Source organism: Dreissena polymorpha, chromosome 5 (genome assembly GCF_020536995.1).
Source record: "Dreissena polymorpha isolate Duluth1 chromosome 5, UMN_Dpol_1.0, whole genome shotgun sequence".
Lineage (NCBI taxonomy): Eukaryota > Metazoa > Mollusca > Bivalvia > Myida > Dreissenidae > Dreissena > Dreissena polymorpha.
Window position 1 is genome coordinate 27260858 of NC_068359.1, and position 19897 is coordinate 27280754.

The 19897-nt window shown below is 38.0% G+C and overlaps 2 protein-coding genes across 2 annotated transcripts in view; one reads left to right on the forward strand and one right to left on the reverse strand.

Annotated features, from left to right (window-relative positions):
- Positions 1-19897, reverse strand: part of LOC127880598 (uncharacterized) — a 107180-nt gene that overhangs the window by 45997 nt on the left and 41286 nt on the right. The gene's annotated exons all lie outside the window — the stretch shown is intronic.
- Positions 1926-19830, forward strand: LOC127831122 (rho GTPase-activating protein 21-like). Its single transcript, XM_052356111.1, has 11 exons — positions 1926-1967; positions 2230-2274; positions 5058-5258; positions 7287-7479; positions 8027-8187; positions 11498-11623; positions 12430-12538; positions 13569-13732; positions 16647-16772; positions 17974-18091; positions 19218-19830. The coding sequence occupies exons 1-11, from the start codon at positions 1926-1928 to the stop codon at positions 19679-19681; spliced, it is 1749 nt and encodes a 582-aa protein (XP_052212071.1). The 3' UTR covers positions 19682-19830.

A 19897-nucleotide genomic window follows, 5' to 3' on the forward strand; every position in this document is an offset into this window, starting at 1 on the left:
AGTGTATCGCTGTGAGTATTGTCAGTTGCAGTCAAGTTCATTAGTGTGATGTGCTCCAGTGGCCCAGTGTATCACTATGAGTATTGTCAGTTGCAGTCAAGTTCTTTAGTGTGATGTGCTCCAGTGGCCCAGTGTATCAGTATCAGTATTGTCAGTTGCAGTCAAGTTCATTAGTGTGATGTGCTCCAGTGGCCCAGTGTATCGCTATGAGTTTTGTCAGTTGCAGTCAAGTTCATTAGTGTGATGTGCTCCAGTGGCCCAGTGAATTGCTATGAATTTTGTCAGTTGCAGTCAAGTTCATTAGTGTGATGTGCTCCAGTGGCCCAGTGTATCGCTATGAGTATTGTCAGTTGCAGTCAAGTTCATTAGTGTTATGTGCCCCAGTGGCCCAGTGTATCTCTATGAGTTTTGTCAGTTGCAGTCAAGTTCATTAGTGTGATGTGCTCCAGTGGCCCAGTGTATTGCTATGAGTTTTGTCAGTTGCAGTCAAGTTCATTAGTGTTATGTGCTCCAGTGGCCCAGTGTATCGCTATGAGTATTGTTAGTTGCAGTCAAGTTCATTAGTGTTATGTGCTCCAGTGGCCCAGTGTATCGCTATGAGTATTGTCAGTTTCAGTCAAGTTCATTAGTGTGATGTGCTCCAGTGGCCCAGTGTATTGCTATGAGTTTTGTCAGTTGCAGTCAAGTTCATTAGTGTTATGTGCTCCAGTGGCCCAGTATCATTCTCAACTAGTTAGCTCAACTCAGAAGATGAGATTTCAATATCCACTTAGTATTGAGACTGTGTGTTGGCTCACAAGCTTCTTTAAATCTTAGCTATAAGAATATGTGCCTATTCCTCCTCTAACTCAGAATTGAGTCAGACTCAAACTCAAAAAGTACCAAATCAGGCATTATGGTCAAACTCATGTAAAAAAATGAGAAAAAAACTCAATGTTGAGTCAGAACATTGACTTATAGCCACATAAATCATTGGGCAATTTCAGATTTGGTTCAGACTCAAAACTTAAAAAGGTCCTGTGAACACCTATTTGGTCATTATGGTTAAACTCATAACAAACAAATAGAATAACTATCAGTTGATCCAGAGCATTGACCAAATAAAACATTGGGCAGCTCATGAGAACTAAGTTGTGTGCCCAACACTGCCAGAAGCCAATCTAGCATTTGATTGTCAATTTAAGGATATTGTTGCGAGAAATTAACATGGAACGCAAAAAAACAAAGCATTTTGTATCTCGTTAAATCTATGTAACCATACCACATCTTGCGTTGAAATTTTGGCTATTGCTGTAAGGCACACTTTGTTTATGGGTTAACTTTATTTTATGAAATATTTTATGGAATATTTGTTGATTTTGAGTATAAATGTGGCTTTAAATGCAGTACATCTTGATCAGTCTGTGTTGAATGCAGTACATCATGGTCAGTCTGTGTTATATGCAGTGCATTATGATCAGTTGGTGTTAAATGTAGTACAGCACTGTAAGTCAGTGTTATATGCAGTACATCTTGATCGATCTGTGATGAAAAGCAGTATCTCATAATACGTCTGTGTTTAATGCTTTAATTATGTTTATGACACCAGGACCTGATGTATTGTGTTCTTTATTTTGCTCATCTGATCACAATGTGGCATGTGTGTTGTGCGTTGTCAATATGTACATTGTTAATACTCTAGAGGCCACATTTATCTTCAAATGTTCATGTAATTTGGTCAGAAGAAGTGGCCCAATTACATCTTGGTCAAGTTGAAAAAACTAATATGAGATCAAAAACAAGGTCACTAGGTTACATTAAAAGTAAAAGCGCGTTAACATAGTAGTTGTAACATTTGATGTCCAATTTTCTTGAAACTTGGTCAGAACATTTGTTTTTATGATATCTTTGCCGAGTACACAAAATGTTTGAGTGCATTGAATAACATGGCTTACATGAGGCAGTACAATATCTGTAACATGCCCAATGTGAAATACTGTTAACATTTCATTGACCACATTTATTATTATCTCCCGCGGAGGGATACACAATTGGGGTTGTCCCTCGGTCTGTCAGTCAGTTACACAATTTTGAAATCGGCTGGGATATCAAAGGAACGAATTCACTTGTTGTTCATTTACATGTATTGGCTGAACTAGTCACAATACTCAGTCATATATATAGTCACCACTATGCACTATGTTGGTGGCTAAAGTTCCAGTTTCAGATTTTTCCTACTTTACACTTCAGCTTGTAGCCCATGCACTTCCCATGAAAGTGCGTGCGGGATCCCAGGTTTGTATTGCACACAGGTTGTCTCCCTTTTCCAGCTTTGCGTTGGGTTTGAGCCTTATTCTTCTTTGAAGCAAGCGTTTTTTGTTCCCTTTGCAAGCTTTTGCTTACTGAGTGGTGTTTTTTTAGCTCTGCTGTTGTCAGAGAAAACCTGAGGTATTGTCATAGCCAGCTAGTCGTCGTGGTGTCATGTCGCCCGCGTTGTGCTAAAACCTTAACATTTTGTCAAAGTTATGAACATTGGCACTAAAATCAAAGTGCTTTAACCTACAACTTTGAAACTTTTTATTTAGCTGCAACTTGATTAGTTCTACATGCCACACCCATTTTTGGGGCACTAGGTCAATGGTCAAGGTAACTTTGACCTCTAAAAAAAATAAAAAAAAATCTGCCAAGCTTTCATTAATTCAAAACTGCACCCCCAAAGCCGAGCGTAGCACCCGTTATTCAGTGCTCTTGTTGTATTTTTGTGGTCAGGTATTTTGGCTTTGTCAGCTTTAGCAATGCTTATGTCCCTTTGTTTTCCAGTCTTTGCACCACATATGTCCCTTTGTGAGGATTTGGTGATTTAATAAGGTTTCTTCCTTTTTGCCAGTTTTAGCACCAGTGTCAGTGCCTGTGCCAGTTTTTGCTGCAAGGTTGTGTCCCTTTGTCATATTGCGTTGAAGAGTTGCATCCATTTGTAGGTTTTTTGCACAAGGTATTTGTTAGCTTTTGTAGCAGGGTTCTGTCCATTTGTCAGCTTTTGCTGAAGGGTTGCTTCCGTTTGCGGAGATTTTGTTGCATAGTTGTATCCTTTGGCCAGCTTTTGCTATGGGGGCATGTCCCTTTTTTATAGCAAATTTGGGCTCTGCAGAAAAATGTTGTTTCTTTCAAACAGCAAATTTGTGTGATTCTTTGCAAAAGACTCAGGTTTATTTTTGCTTGAAATTCTTCAGATTCCACGAACCAAATCTGTTGCCTTTTGTTGGCTAGTTACATGTCTACTTTCCTGCACTTATATTTGAGTCACATTGTCTGAAAAGGGGTTTTAATGCATGTGCCTAAAGTGTTGTTCCATATCAGCCTGTGCAGTCTGCACAGGCTAATCAGGGACAACAATTTCCGTTTAAACTGGATTTTTGCTTAGAAGAGACTTTCTTAAAACGAAAAATATAGCATAAAAGTGGAAAGTCTGTTCCCAGATTAGCCTGTGTGGTTTGCACAGGCTAATCTTGGATGGCACTTTACACACATGCATTAAACCCCCTTTTTACAGAGTGAGGATCATGTCTATTACGGTGCTGCACAATTAAGAACATTGTTTGAAGTGTGAGTGTGAATTCATCAATTTATTTGGAACGCAAACAGGGTGTCAGTGTATCAGGAATGATATGAATGTTATCCCCCACAGAATAACACAAAAAGGAAAGCTTTTTATTAAATGCTTTTGATAAAATGGTCATGGTGGTATTATGGTAATGGTGTTCGTCTATCGACCGGGAGGTCACTGGTTTGCTCCCAAATGTGGGAGCATTGTTTAGATCTCCCCAGGTATTAGGCCCAGGCAACGGACTAGAGAGCGTTTCAAATAAGTAGTAAGTACTTTCAATGCAATCAAGCTGAAATAAAAAAAATAAACTAAATGCTTTTAAAGCTTTTTTTAACATAATTTGTTTGGTGGTGGATGACATTTTTGTGATACATATAACACAGTTTTTTTCAAAATTTGATGCCATTGAAATCAAGAATTGTCAACTTATTAATTTACTCTATTTTTTCAGTAACAAATAAACCACAGTAAAAAAACAATTTATCTCCCATGAATTTATCACTGCATAGCCCCTTGTATATTTCACTGCTTAGTCCATAATAGGTAAACATCAATATTGGTTTTATATTTCACTGCTTAGTCCATAATAGGTAAACATCAATATTGGTTTTATATTTCGCTGCTTAGTCAATAATAGGTAAACATCAATATTGGTTTTATTACATTAGACGCGCGCTGGGAAAACAGGTCTTTATGCAAATTGTATATTGCAAAGCTAATACCTGGTTAAGTTAACCTTGCTGACACTCAAAGGATGACATTTAGGTACAGTGTTTTTTTGGTCAGATATGGGACCCAAATTTTGCCCAATATCCAATCTTAAAACGTATATTTGTTTTTCCCAAATGACGCCCTAAAAATCCCAGTTGAAGGTTTTTACAACAAAATAAAATTAAACAAATCATTAATCTCTTTTTATGCCCCCCCCCAATTTTCGGTGGGAGCATATAGTCGCCACTTCGTCTGTCTGTGCGTGTGTGTCCGTCCGTCCATGCACAATTTTTGTCCAGGCTGTTTTTCAGCAATAAATGACCAGAATTCAATAAAACTTTATGGGAAGCTTCACTGCCAAGAGGAGATGTGCATATTATCAGCCGGTTCTGGTTGGATTATTTTTCACAGAGTTATGCCCCTTTGAAATTTTCTATAAATTGTGCATATAGTGCAATTCTTGTCCCTACTTTTCCTTTTATCTGAATATATAGTTCAATATTGTGACAAAAAAAACAACCTTTGGGGAGCAACACCTGTCTCCGACGGTTTATTGTTTACAGTTCATCTCTATCCAGCTGCATTGATTGAAACATAATAAATTATTAATTTGTATTCTCAATAATTGTTAGCAAAAACCCCCACAACATCATTAATTTCTCAATTTTAGTTAAAATGACAGGCTTTTTTTTCAAATCAAAGGGACCTGGTCCCGCTCCAAAAATTGAGAGAAAAACAAACAAACTACCGTGTCTTGTTTCAGACGAGCGTGTTCTCATACGAAGAGCAGCCAATCTCCGTGAAGTCCTGTATCGTAGACATTGCCCACAGCTACACCAAGCGCAAGAACGTGTTCCGACTGAAGACGTACAACGGGTCGGAGTACCTGCTCCAGGCCGATGACCAGATGGACATGCTAGTCTGGATACGACACATCAGCGCCAACAATAATCCAGACCTTGACGTGAGTCAACCCTGTACCACTTTGATACTAACCCTTTACCACTTAGATTCTTACCCTTTACCACTTAGATACTAACCAGTAACCAGTTAGATACTAACCCTTTTCCACTTAGATACTAACCCTTTACCACTTAGATATTAAACCTTTACCACTTAGATAATAACACTTTACCACTTAGATCCTAACCCTTTACCACTTAGATACCAACCCTTTACCACTTAGATACTAACCCTTTACCACTTAGATAATAACACTTTACCACTTAGATAATAACACTTTACCACTTAGATAATAACACTTTACCACTTAGATACTAACCAGTTACCAGTTAGATACTAACCCTTTTCCACTTAGATACTATCCCTTTTCCACTTAGATACTAACCCTTTACCCCACTTATATGCTAACCCTTTGCCACTTAGATAATAACACTTTACCACATGGATACTAACCCTTTATCACTTTGATAATAACCCTTTACCACTTTGATACTTAACCTTTACCACTTAAATACAAACCCTTTACCACTTCGATACTCAGCTTTACCACTTACATGTAGGTACTAACCCTTTATTACTTAGATACTAACAGTTAAACACTTACATGCGTATTTTGACCACTAGGATGCATATTTTGACCACATAGATACGTGTTTTGACGCGTTTGTAGTCCCTTAAAAAAAGGTTAAACTTAATAAATAACCTTTGTTACTAGATTCAAGTTTTAATGGTTTTATTTCCAAAATTAAGATACTGATGACCAGCAAACAGCATAAAACTTGAACATACTGCAAATTACTTAGCCAAAGCCATTTCCACTTTGCCTCTTAGTGGGAATGGGTTAACCCTTTATCGCTCAGGGTTGATAAAAAAGTACTAATTTTTCTGGATTTATTTAAAAGTGAAATGTTTTGTCAACTATACTGAGGGGAGGTCGCAGGTTCTATCCCCACTGTGGAAGCGTTCTTTAGATCTTCCCCAAAGAGGCCAAGTCAGGAAAAGGACCAGTGTTTCCATAAGCTTTAGTATTCCGATGCAATTTAGCTGAAATAAATCACTGTCAACTCTATAAGAAGGGTATAGCATTTTACTTCCGAGAGATGGTTCCAAAATCACACACCTGTAGCATGTTGTTTAATTGACTGAAAAACGTAAGGACAAACAATGTTGTTGTTTAATTTTAGGAAAAGGGAGGGACAAACAATATTGTTGATAAATTGACTAGCAAAAGATCGGACAAACAGTGTTGTTTTATTGACAGGCAAACATAGATACAAACATCCCATGTTGTTGTTTAAGGCAAACAACAGGCAAGGAAGTGAGATATACTGTTGTTTATTTGACAGGCCATTTGTGTGTTATATACTGTTGTTTATTTGACAGGCAAATGATGTGTAATATACTGTTGTTTATTTGACAGGCCATTGGTGTGAGATATACTGTTGTTTATTTGACAGGTCAATGGTTTGTAATATACTGTTGTTATTTGACAGGCCAATGGAGTGTAATATACTGATGTGTATTTGGCAGGCCAATGGTGTGAGTTATACTGTTGTTTATTTGACATGCCAATTGTGTGTAATATACTCTTGTTTTTTATTTGACAGGCCAATTGTGTGTAATATACTCTTGTTGTTTATTTGACAGGCCAATTTTGTGTAATATACTGTTGTTTATTTGACAGGTCAATGGTGTGTAATATACCATTTTTTATTTGACAGGCCAATGGTGTGTAATATACTGTTGTTTATTTGACAGGCCAATGGTGTTGGTGTGTAATAAACTGTTGTTTATTTGACAGGCCAATGGTGTGTAATATACTGTTGTTTATTCGACAGGCCAATGTTGTGTAATATACTGCTGTTTATTTGACAGGCCATTGGTGTGTAATATACTGTTGTTTGTTTGACAGGCCAATGGTGTATAATATACTCTTGTTGTTTATTTGACAGGCCAATGGTGTATAATATACTCTTGTTGTTTATTTGACAGGCCAATGGTGTGTAATATACTGTTGTTAATTTGACAGGCCAACGGTGTTACAAACGCCGAGCTGATTATCCGCAAGAGCCAGGAGCTTACCGAGTCTGGACCAACCCTGGGGAGCAACACGTCCCCAACCCCCGCCCATAAGATCACAAAGAAACTCTCTGTTATCAAACAGAAGATGCCGCAGTCACCCAGCATCAAGAGACGTAAGACAGTGTCCGGGGATAAACTTGGTGAGTTGTTATTACACAGCAATCTGGGGAAAATGTGTTACTTGTTATTAATTTACATTTCAGATGAAAATAACCATTTTTGTGTAAGCCTTTTTTATAAAGGAAACACTCCTTTTTTTTCTACGAAGTGCCTAACATAGGCCAATTTCTTTAAGAGACTTTGTTTTAAATTTCAAATCATGAAGCATTACACAAATAAAGTTGACCATGATAAATCTTTCATTTTTTGTAAGTTTTGTTAATACAGGTCAGGGGTTTTCTAGTCTTTTTGGGGAAAGAAGTCTGGTAAAATTTTTGTTATCAATAAAAGTGGCAAATTCAAGAATTATTTATCAACAAAAAGGACTTCATGATATGTACAGCCATATAATCATAAGTCGTAAGAGACTTCTTTCTAAAAAAAAAAGTCAATTGGGATTTTTTTTCCATCATTTTGGTTTGGGATTGGGTCCGTTTGCTTTGGGATTGGGTCCATTTTAAGGCTTTTTTTTACATAGCATAAAAACCCCTGCAGGCTCAAAGGGATCCTTGTCTGTTTCATTCATAGAGGACACCGGGAAGCCGAAGACGTGGAAGGGTAAGCTAGGGAAGAGCATTAAGAAGCACATGGGCTCGAGTTCGTCAACTGGGCAAATTGCAGTCGTACCTGAGACCGGAGGGATGTTTGGGGTGCCATTGGAGGACTGTCTGCCCTCACCCAACAATGAGGTCAGTGTTTGTTTCACCCTCACCAAACAATGAGGTCAGTGTTTGTTACACCCTCACCCAACAATGAGGTCAGTGTTTGTTACATCCTAATCTAACAGTGAGGTCAGTATTTGTTACACCCTCACTCAACAATGAGGTCAGTGTTTGTTACATCCTCGACACTAACAATGAGGTCAGTGAATGTTACACCCTCATCTAACAATGAGGTCAGTGTTTGTTACACCCTCACATAACAATGAGGTCAGTGTTTGTTACACCCTCACATAACAATGAGGTCAGTGTTTGTTACACCCTCACATAACAATGAGGTCAGTGTTTGTTACACCCTCACCCAACAATAAGGTCAGTGTTTGTTACACTCTCAACCAACAATAAGGTCAGTGTTTGTTACAACCTCACCCAACAATGAGGTCAGTGTTTGTTACACCCTCACCTAACAATGAGGTCAGTGTTTGTTACATCCTCACCTAAAAATGAGGTCAGTGTTTGTTACACCCTCAGCCAACAATGAGGTCAGTGTTTGTTACACCCTCACCTAACAATGAAGTCAGTGTTTGTTAAATCCTCACCTAACAATGAGGTCAGTGTTTGTTACACCCTCACCTAACAAAGATGTCAGTATTTGTTACATCCTCACCTAATAATGAGGTCAGTGTTTGTTACACCCTCAGCCAACAATGAGGTCAGTGTTTGTTACATCCCCACCTAACAAAGGTACTGAGTGACATTTAATTTCAACTACACTTTTTTGCACCAAGGGGGCAATATTTTGTTTTTCAGACTTTCCTAAGTTGTGACATTTGGATCTTAATACAGTGAACCGGCGTTTATCCGGAAGTTTTGACAAGAGTTTAATACTAACCTTATGACATACACCTGATGTTTATGTACATTTACATGCTTATTTCGCATCAAGAATGATATTTTCTTGTTACGCCGACATTTATTTAGTTTAAAAAATCAAATGTTGTTAAAAAATATAATTACAAAAACGCGTAAGGGTGAAACCTAATAGTAGTAGATGTACACACCATGAGGACTGCGTGTATCTTGTGTGATACTGCCGCAGTGAAAAGATGTTGCCATGGGTGGCATGCGAGCTGTAAGTTGGTAACGTCACAGAGTTACAAATCAAGGGTGTTAAAGGCAAATGAAAATAAAACATTAAACTGCGATGCTGTTTTAATATCTTTATTTATAACCCCTCTCAGAATGTTGAAATGATTAAAATAGCGACATGTTAAAAATCATAGTGATAATTTTTTAACGGATTGTTTAAATAATCCTAGCACAACTTTTCACGCATACATGTAACACGTTCATTTCGTTTTATTCTGAATGAGCATGTCAATTTAAGTGTTTAACAGTTTTGTAATGACGGTCCGATTGTTATCAGCGTCTAAATTGGTCGCGTGTTCAGCTCATTAAAGACATTGAAGAAAATCATACATCAAATCAAGTGTGTCATTTCAGATGCATTTTGTAAAGCTGACACCAATTAAAGTTTAAGTAAAGTCGGAGTCGAATCATGATTAATCACTACCATTAGCTATCACTTCTTAACAAATAATATTTCGCGCCTCGGTGAATGCGCTTTTGTTTAAACGACAGGTAGGCCATTTAGCCTAAAACATGAATTCTTCACGCCTCAATGAATGCACTTTTGTTTATTCGACTGGGGTCGATTAAGCCCCCATGTTGGGAAGCATCCGGATAAACATGACATAATTACAGCTAAATACACAGATCGGTGTCGCAAAATATATGTCCGGGTCCGGAACACGAGATTTCGGACGTAACGAGGGAAAATACTGCATAATAAATCCGTTCCCCTTGACTCTCGTCCAGATCGCGAGTTTTCTGAACTATCTAATTCTGGATAAACGGGGGTTCACTGTAATTGAATAAGAAAAATAAAAATTTGAGTATGATTCCAGGGCACGTTTCCATCCCTACAAATTAAACACAGTTTGATAAGTTTTAGTGTCTAAACTACTGATTATAAATAGTTTTATGAATTAAAGGGAATAAATTAAGTTTGTGTTTGGAATGTTCATCCATGCTCTTTGAACACATGTCTTGTTTTAGTTTGAAACCAGCCTGGAATATGTTTAAGCTCAAAGCCTTATTCTTATTGAAACCAGCCTGGGAGATATTTAAGCTCAAAAGCCTTATTCTTATTGAAACCAGCCTGGAATATGTTTAAGCTCAAAGCCTTATTCTCATTGAAACCAGCCTGGGAGATATTTAAGCTCAAAAGCCTTATGCTTATTGTCCCCTACCACACTTATGGTTTGCGCTTAGTCTGTCCGTCCGTCACTCTTTTCTGGATCCTGCGATAACTTTTAAAGTTCTTTATATTTTTTCATGAAACTTGAAACATAAGTAGATGGCAATATGGACATTATGCACGTCATTTCATTTTGTTCCTACGTCAACAATTCTGGTTGCTATTGCAACAAATAGACTTGAAATACTGCTGAACATGGTGGTTTTCTGGATCCTGCGATGACTTTAAAAGTTCTTAATATTTTTTCATGAAACTTGAAACATGGATAGATAGCAATATGGACATTATGCACATCATTTCACTCATTCCTACGTCAAAAATTGTGGTTGATATGGCAACCAAAAAAATAACAATCTGAAAATGGTGGAATTTCTCACAATGGTGGAGCCAGTAGGGGACAATATTGCTTGACAATAGCCTTGTTGAAACCAGCCTTGTATATATTAAAGCTCAAAAGCCTTATTCTTAATGAAACCAGCCTGGTATATATTAAAGCCCAAAGGACTTATTCTTATTGAAACCAGCCTGGGAGATATTTAAGCTCAACAGCCTTATTCTTATTGAAACCAGCCTGGTACATGTATATATTAAAGCTCAAAGGCCTTATTCTTATTGAAACCAGCCTGGTATATATTAAAGATCATAGGACTTATTCTTATTGAAACCAGCCTGGTATATATTTAAGCTCAAAAGCCTTATTCTTATTGAAACCAACCATGTATATATTTTTCCTCAAAGGCCTTATTCTTATTGAAACCAGCCTGGTATATATTTAAGCTCAAAAGCCTTATGCTAATTGAAACCAGCCTGGTATATATTTAAGCTCAAAGGCCTTATGCTTTTTTAAGCACTTTTGAGTTTGTTTGTCTTGGTAGAACCAGTACCAGATGTCTTTAGTACCTGTACCGCAGGCTATTCTGGGATGGAACTTAATGAACAAGCATTAAGCCCATTTTTTGCAGTACAGTGAACCGCTTGGTCTGTTATAATTAAACACCATATCATAATCCTATGTTTCAGTTTGTGCCCCTCATAGTGGACCTATGTATCCAGATAGCTGAGGCACGTGGACTGGAGATGACTGGTGTCTACCGTATCCCTGGTAACAAGGCAGCCGTAACCATACTACAAGAAGAATTCAACAAGGTGCGCATGACTTAGGTCTTAGTGTTGATTGAAAAGCAATTATAACACTAAAATCTAAGAAGAAAAAATATTCTTTAATGTTAGAGAAATGCTTTATTTAGAGACAAACTTGGTATTTACAACCTCTATCTACAGCATTCTTCCTGTGGAACATTTTCTTTTGGAGACAATCACCAGTGGAAGCCTACGTGTATTCAAACGCCGGACGTATTTTTTTAATGTTTTATTTCATTATTTATTTTGAAGTCTCAGAATGTGTTGTTGAATACGGGCCCAGCATTCTGTGTATTTGTACAGCTAAGCATACTTTTACAAAAAGGACAGCATGAATTCAGGGGGAAATGCTAGGATGCAATCATTGCTACTTGAGTAAGGATGTTTTTAACCAGATAAAGAACGCCTTCTTTCATCCGCATTTCAAATATTTTAAAATGTAGGCACAGAGGGTGTCACATTTAACAACAGAAAACTAGCCCATCAGAATGTATATGTAAATAAGGGTCATAAATATGATATTTATCTGGCCGTTATTATAATTTGTAGATAATTGAGCCCAACTTTGGGAAAATAAGGTTTCATGCATGTGAGTTAAGTGTTGTCTGTTTAAAGGAAGTATTTTCTAGGAGAAAATCAAGTTTAGGAGGAAAGTGTGGTCTTTGATTAGCCTGTGCAGACTGCAAAGATGAACAGGGACAGAAATTTCCGACCATGCATTGGGCCCAGATTTTCCCACAGTGACGCTCAAATTATGATGCCATGTAATTGTTGCATAACCCAGCATTGTCACTATGTTATTTTTGTGGCAGGGTATCGACTGTATGAACCTGGAGCATGAGAAGTGGTGTGACGTGAACGTGATCAGTTCTCTATTGAAGTCTTTCTTCCGCCAGCTTCCTGAGCCACTAATTCCTGATGGTAAGTCTGGCAATTTGATGCTGGTTTTTATCATCCCCGCCATAGGTGGAGGGATTTTGTTTTGGCGTTGTCCGTCCGTCTTTCCGTCCGTCCTTCCGTTCATCCGTCTGGAGCCATATCTTGGAAGTGCTTGGGCGGATTTCATTGAAACTTGGTATGAGTATATATATGGATAACAGGATGATGCAGGCCAAATGGCATTGTACACCATCTGTTAATAGCAGAGTAATGGCGCTTTGTATCTTGAAAAAATGTTTTTTTGAGTGTCAAATATAACATTTTGTGTCCAGAAGCATATTGGCATGGGTTATCAATTCAACGAATTTGCTTGTTTACTTTATTACAGTGATTTTTTGGTCTTTATAAAGTACTAAAAAATGGCACTTTTGCAATAAGGACAAAACTGCAAATTTCCAAATTGCTTTAAAAAAAATCCTGATTGATGGTCTCAAAAAAAAAATTTTTTTTATTTTTTTTTTAAAATAACATTTAGTTACTTTCCCTATGCAGCTCTATGGCTTGAACCTAAGTTATTATAATATTGACAACTTGATTACACTTAGTTATCAATGTTAATGTATGTTGAAGCAAAAAATAAAATACACCAATTTCCCAATCTGAAGAGATCATGACGAGAATTTTTCCATATTTTTCCCATATTTTTCCCATATTTTTCCCAATTGGGCTGGTACCTGTACTTTTACCAATTGGATAAAAAAAATTGCTGAATTATATCGGGAACAAAAAAAATCTAGAGAGATACTACTGTTATCTTAAAGATACTTTAAAATCTTTTATGTTTGTTGGCATGAAATTTCTTGGTTAAAAAAAGACTTTTAGGCTAATCATTTCATCGATTTGTAATGTTGAAAAAATGATGAATTTGTGATGTGTTTGTGTTAAATTTGTGGATCGTTCAACCGATGACATCAATGACAATTATAAACCCACAAATAATAATGATTGTTCAGTATTTCTCTATTTTACGCTACTTAGCTTAAAATAAACCATATGGATGGTTTGGTTGCAGACCTGTACCAGCCATTCATCGATGCAAGCCGTAATAAGGACCCGGAGAAGCGCATGTTGAAGCTGAAGGCACTCATACACAAACTGCCGGAGCACCATCTAGAGACGTTCAAACACCTTGCGCGACACCTGAACCGCGTAGCCCAGTACGCTGACGTCAACAGGGTAAGTCCGCCCAGGTCAAGGAGGTAACGGGTTCAATCACGCTATGGGAGCATTGTTTAGATCTCCCTTAGAGACTCCAAGTACTGATTCTACCCTGGAAAAGAACTCAAGAGTGTTTCAATAAGCATTTTGCTTTTTATGCAACTGAGCTAAATTAAATAGTTTTAAACCAATCAGGGTAGGGACATGTATTGGTGTTGCATTAATATTACCTTCGTTAAACTCGATGTTTTTACGGTCCGACAAACAATGTTTTTTAGGGTGCTGGTGTTACCCACTCTGTCAGGTTATCCGCAGTTGGTAAGACTCTTTAAAATGTTTGTATAAGTTTGTGGTTGAACCTACTTCCACATATCTCAAGCCATCAATTGAAACTTTATACATGAAGTTACGATATGCAATACTTGTTTTATCTCTAGTGATCCACAGATGCCCTTGTTTCATCCGCATGTAGTACAGGTCAATTTATTATCTGTATTTTCATAAAATATACATTTACCTGTTCTGGAATTTTGTCCGCTCACCCATGAAGGCTGATGCATTAGTTGTTATTTTCAATCATAATCAAGAATTGCTCTGATGCAGGATTCAAATCGGTAATCCAATAGAACTGTTTTATATCATTATAAATAAATTGACGAAGACTGTGGACACAAGTCTGTTCTTGTGGTCAACATTTATTCCAACAGTGTCTTTCCGTTATGACTATATTGGTCAACTTCAGAAATGGATAAACACATCCATGGACTTTGTTAACCAAATGAGCACCCACCCTGTGCCCATTACAGTCAATTATCCACACTTTCCTGAGTTATTTGCCCTTGTTTCTTTCCTAGTGATACACACTTTCCTGAGTTACTTGCCCTTGTTTATTTCCTAGTGATCCACACTTTCCTGAGTTATTTGCCCTTGTTTCTTTCCTAGTGATACACACTTTCCTGAGTTATTTGCCCTTGTTTCTTTCCTAGTGATCCACACTTTCCTGAGTTATTTGCCCTTGTTACTTTCCTAGTGATACACTCTTTCCTGAGTTATTTGCCCTTGTTTATTTCCTAGTGATCCACACTTTCCTGAGTTATTTGCCCTTGTTTATTTCCTAGTGATACACACTTTCCTGAGTAATTTGTTTGTGTTTCATCCTTAGTAATTTACATATTCCAGAGTTATTTTCCCTTGTTTCATCTGTAGTTATTTACACTTTCCTGAGTTATTTTCCCTTGTTTTATCTGTAGTAATTTACACTTTCCTGGGTTATTTTCCCTTGTTTTATCTGTAGTAATTTACACTTTCCTGGGTTATTTTCCCTTGTTTTATCTGTAGTAATGTACACTTTCCTGAGTTATTTTCCCTTGTTTTATCTGTAGTAATTTACACTTTCCTGAGTTATTTTCCCTTGTTTTATCTGTAGTAATGTACACTTTCCTGGGTTATTTTCCCTTGTTTTATCCTTAATGGTCCACACTTTCATGAGTTTGTTGCTCTTTTATCATCCTTAATGGTCCAAACTCTCATGAGTTTGTTATCATTGAATGTTAGCTGACAAAGGGTTGTTTGGGTGTAAGTCATTTTTAGCTCGGCTGTTTTCGGAGAAAACCCGAGGTATTGTTATAGCCAGCTCGTCGTGTCGTGTCGTCCGCCGTCTACGTCGTGCTAAAACCTTAACATTTTGTCGAGGTTTTGAACATTGGCTATAAAATCTAAGTGCTTCCACCTACAACTTTGAAACTTAATATGTAGCTGCACCTTGATGAGTTCTATACGCCTGACCCATATTTGGGTCACAAGGTCAAAGGTCAAGGTCACTGTGACCTCTAAAAAAATTAATAATAATTTCTGACAAGCTTTCATTTATTAAAAAATGCACCTGCAGCGGAGTGTTGGCACCCGTTATGCAGTGCTCTTGTTTGAATAATTACTTTGACAGCCTCTACATGCTGTTGTTATTCTGTATTCAAACTAGAGCTGCAACAGTTTGAATCAACTTAAAAATATTATGTAGGAATGGCAAAATAGTCTGTAGGTAAAACTAAATCATTTGATGGGTTCTTGTCCCAAAGCAGTTGAAAAATGTTAATTAAAAAGCAATTTGAAGACACTGTATAGTGATTTTTATGCCACCGGATTAAATGAACGGGGGTATATTGTTTTTGGCCTGTCTGTCTGTCATTGTGTGTGTCAGTCAAAAACTTAAACCTTGTTGATAACTTTTGCAATATTGAAGATAGCAACTTGATATTTGGCATGCATGTGTATCTCATGGAGCTGCACATTTTGAGTGGTGAAAGGTCAAGGTCATTCTTCAAGGTCAAAGGTCAAAAATGGCTTCAAAGCGGCGCAGTAGGGGGCATTGTGTTTCACAAACACAGCTCTTGTTTCTTTTGACAACCCCTGCAACAAAGTAGAGATGGTTTTATTGTATGGTTTTAGCGGAATATATGTTTTTATTGTTGAAAAAAATCTATTACCCAGGAATATTTAAGATTTATATATTTTTCTCTGCAAAAATAATGGTCAGAATATAATAATAATTATTGCATTATTTTTCCATTAGTTACATCGGTCTTCATATATCTTAAATGTTAAGTGACACATGAAAAGTGTGCATAATATGTGTTTGTCACCACAATGTTTACATGAATAGGAATTGATAAGTCTGGAGTCATATTGCCTACAAAAATGTATAGAGTCATAATGCAACCTGCTCCAAATATTGTAAAATCATTTATACTTGGGAGAATTCAATTTCGTGGTTTAAAAAAAGACATTCCTGGACACATTGACTTTGGAAAGAACAATAACCACCTTTTCGATGTGTTTGTGTTAAATTTCGTGGATCAGTAAACCCCAAAAAATCAAAGAAAATTAATGTGTGACGAAGATAAATGATTTTACAGTAGTCTGGTAATTCTTTCAGATGCAGGCCAAGAACCTTGCTATCGTGTTTGGGCCGACATTGATCCGCAAGGCCGACGACAACATGGTAGCCATGGTGACAGACATGTCGGACCACTGCAAGATCATAGAAAGCATCATTCTCCATGTATGTACTGTACTTAAGCATATATAAGGCACAACCATGTAAAACGCACACCAATTCTGGAAAGTAAAATTTTGGTGTAAAACTATAATATCTTACGGAACACTGAAATGTCCAGGACCACAAACAGTCTTCACCTGATTTTTTCAGAACACCAGGCTCTCAAAATCACTTTTCTGAAGACCTTTAACTTACCCAGCTGTCTTGTAATGCAGCTTATTGAAAATTCTATGAACTGACTTAATTGTGGGTTTAATTAGTTATCAAGAATTATATTTATTTTGTTTGTGTGTAACTTGTTATGTTTCTAGTTGGTTAACTGCTACCATATTTCACCACAGCAAGAATACAGTTGTTATTTATAATCTGCCATTATAATCTTTTGTGAAATAAAATTGAAGTAAAAAGAACTACACAATAAGACCAATTAGGACAATCTTCACTTGCCCCAAGCTAACAGCAAACATCCAATTCTTAAGGCTAGTGGATTAGAAACTAGTGGATAAGAGGCTAGTGGGTTTGAGGCTAGTGGGTTAGAAGCTAGTGGATTAGAGGCTAGTGGATTAGAGGCTAGTGGGTTAGAGGCTAGTGGGTTAGAGGCTAGTGGGTTTGAGGCTGGTGGGTTTGAGGCTAGTGGATTAGAGGCTAGTGGGTTAGAGGCTAGTGGGTTTAAGGCTAGTGGGTTAGAGGCTAGTGGGTTAGAGGCTGGTGGGTTTGAGGCTGGTGGGTTTGAGGCTAGTGGGTTTGAGGCTAGTGGGTTAGAAACTAGTGGGTTAGAGGCTAGTGGATCAGAGGCTAGTGGGTTAGAGGCTAGTGGGTTAGAGGCTAGTGGGTTAGATGCTGGTGGGTTAGAGGCTAGTGGGTTTGAGGCTAGTGGGTTAGAGGCTAGTGGGTTAGAAACTAGTCGGTAAGAGGTTAGTAGATTAGAGGCTTGTGGGTTAGAGTCTTGTGGGTTAGAGGCTAGTGGGTTTGAGGCTAGTGGGTTAGAGGCTAAAAGGTTACAGGGAAGTTTGCTCAAAAAGGCTTGGGTGTGCCTAAAGACCAGTGGAAAGCAGACCCATATGATGACATTTTCTGATTAAGTATTGGCATCATCTGCAGTTAGCTGAGGGTTTGTTATTTTACAAAGATTTGCTACATGCTTTATATTTGTTTCTGTGTGAGTGGTTCTTTGGCTCCTGTACATGCTACATGTTTGTTTCAGTGTGAGTGGATCTTCGGCTCCTGGGACATGGACAGCAGCGTCCCCACAGATGACGAGGCTGCAGAGTGCATGTCCTTGGTGTCAGCGCCCTCCAGCAGTAACATGAGAGAGGAGGCCGGTATGGACTGGTTCATTCACCCATTACCACTGAGATACTCACTTTGACGTAGTCCTTTAGAAAATCTAATTTAATATAGATTATACTTTTAAAGGCTTAGTTTCAAATCATGTGATACTGATGAGTTGCAAACATCATAAAACCTGACCAGACTGTGGCAGGCTTTTGCAATTTAATGCTTATTGCATATAGCCAGTTTGTTTTTGCTCTTGAGTCAGGTTTAATGAAACTTTAAAGGAATGTTCTTTGCTTAAGATCTTTAATGGTGAAGGCTCAACACATCACGAGCGTCAATACTTCGACCAAAACAGACACGGCGTGTGACAACATGCGTTGTTACGGAAAACAAAAATTGGTTTGACCGGCTGATATTCAATGATACAAATTACTTTCTTGTAATTTTTTTATTCATTTTGTATACAATTAGTTGTTTGAAATTCAACTGTAAAAGTCAAACCTATATTTGATCTTCTTACCAATGTTTGTATATGGATTTAATGCATCATGTTTATTTTTGTCTTATTTTGGTTCCTTCCATGATGAGTCATTGCACACATCATCGTCATTTCATTTTGGTGGAAAGACATTATTCGCTGAACTAGCAGAGGAACAGCCTTTTCATTGAAGAAATAACCCTTTAATTAATCCGTCAATTTCTGTTGAAACAAAAAAGATCTTGAAATGGTGCGGCAGAGGCCGACGCATATCCCCACACCGCATGTTTGACCCAGGGGACGCCCCAGGGTTGGTAATGGGGCCATGCATAGTTGAGAGTGACCGTATTGTCATAAGAGATGTTCAGTATCAATTTGAAGTGTCTTTTTAAGTTAGAAATAAAGATAAGCATTGTTAGATTAATAACTATGGCTTTTATTTTTTACGGTATATTGATATGAAATGTAAACATCCACTGCAAATATGGAAACAAAATGTCAAAAATGTAGTCCACTATGTACATGTAATAGAAGAGTAAAGGATGGTAGGCATGTGTTGACATGTAAAGCATAAGTTTAAACGACACCCAAAGTTTCCTCCTATAAAATCATTATGCTGTTTGATAAGATCGTTTATGTGCAATCCTCTAAAAGCGTATTTCAATCAACTTTGATGTTTTTTCTTCTTTCAGAGTTAAACCCACGTGAGATTGTTTCAAGTATCGTCTCTGCAGCCAATAGAAAACTTCGGGGTGAAAGCCCAGCTCGCGTCTTGCCGCCGGACAAACGAAGCGTGTCCGTGTCAGACCCACCCCTTGGCTACAACGAGCGAAACATAGACAATGAGATTCTCATTAGGACGCAAAAGATCGACACAACATCCCGCAGCAGCCCGAATCTAGCAGCCATGCAGCATAGCACGGACCTGCTGAAACCATTACCGGATCTACCAGACAGACGCATGGCAAAGTCCCAAGACTTTGTAGACCGCGAATTTTCTGACTTCGATTTCATCGATTCCGAGAAGGAAAATTCGGTGGCTTTTCTTACGCCGATGACGCAGTATTTTTCGGACGAGTCTCTACTGGACCGGAATGACGAGTTGGAGCTCTCCCACGGCAGCACATCACTCCACGGGAGTTTTAACCGACTCTGACGTGAGACGATCGACAGTCTGAGGCGCATTGAGCTGGAGGCGCGTGCCATTCGGGAACGGGAAGAACGGGAAGAGCGCCGACAGCGGGAGGAAAAGAAGCGTCAACTTGAGCGGCAAAGAATTGAGGCAGATATCCTGCAGACGCAGCGTGAGCTTGAGATTGAGGACAGGCATAGCGTGGAAGATCTGCTCCAAGCAACAACTGGATATTCACTG

Excerpts from the sequence above, each read along its gene's own strand:
- LOC127831122 (XM_052356111.1), top strand. The coding sequence starts at position 1,926 with ATGGCTTACATGAGGCAGTACAATATCTGTAACATGCCCAAT. Across the intron at positions 16,773-17,973 it reads TAGAAAGCATCATTCTCCAT|TGTGAGTGGATCTTCGGCTC; the intron begins GTATGTACTGTA and ends TGTTTGTTTCAG. Across the intron at positions 18,092-19,217 it reads TAACATGAGAGAGGAGGCCG|AGTTAAACCCACGTGAGATT; the intron begins GTATGGACTGGT and ends TTCTTCTTTCAG.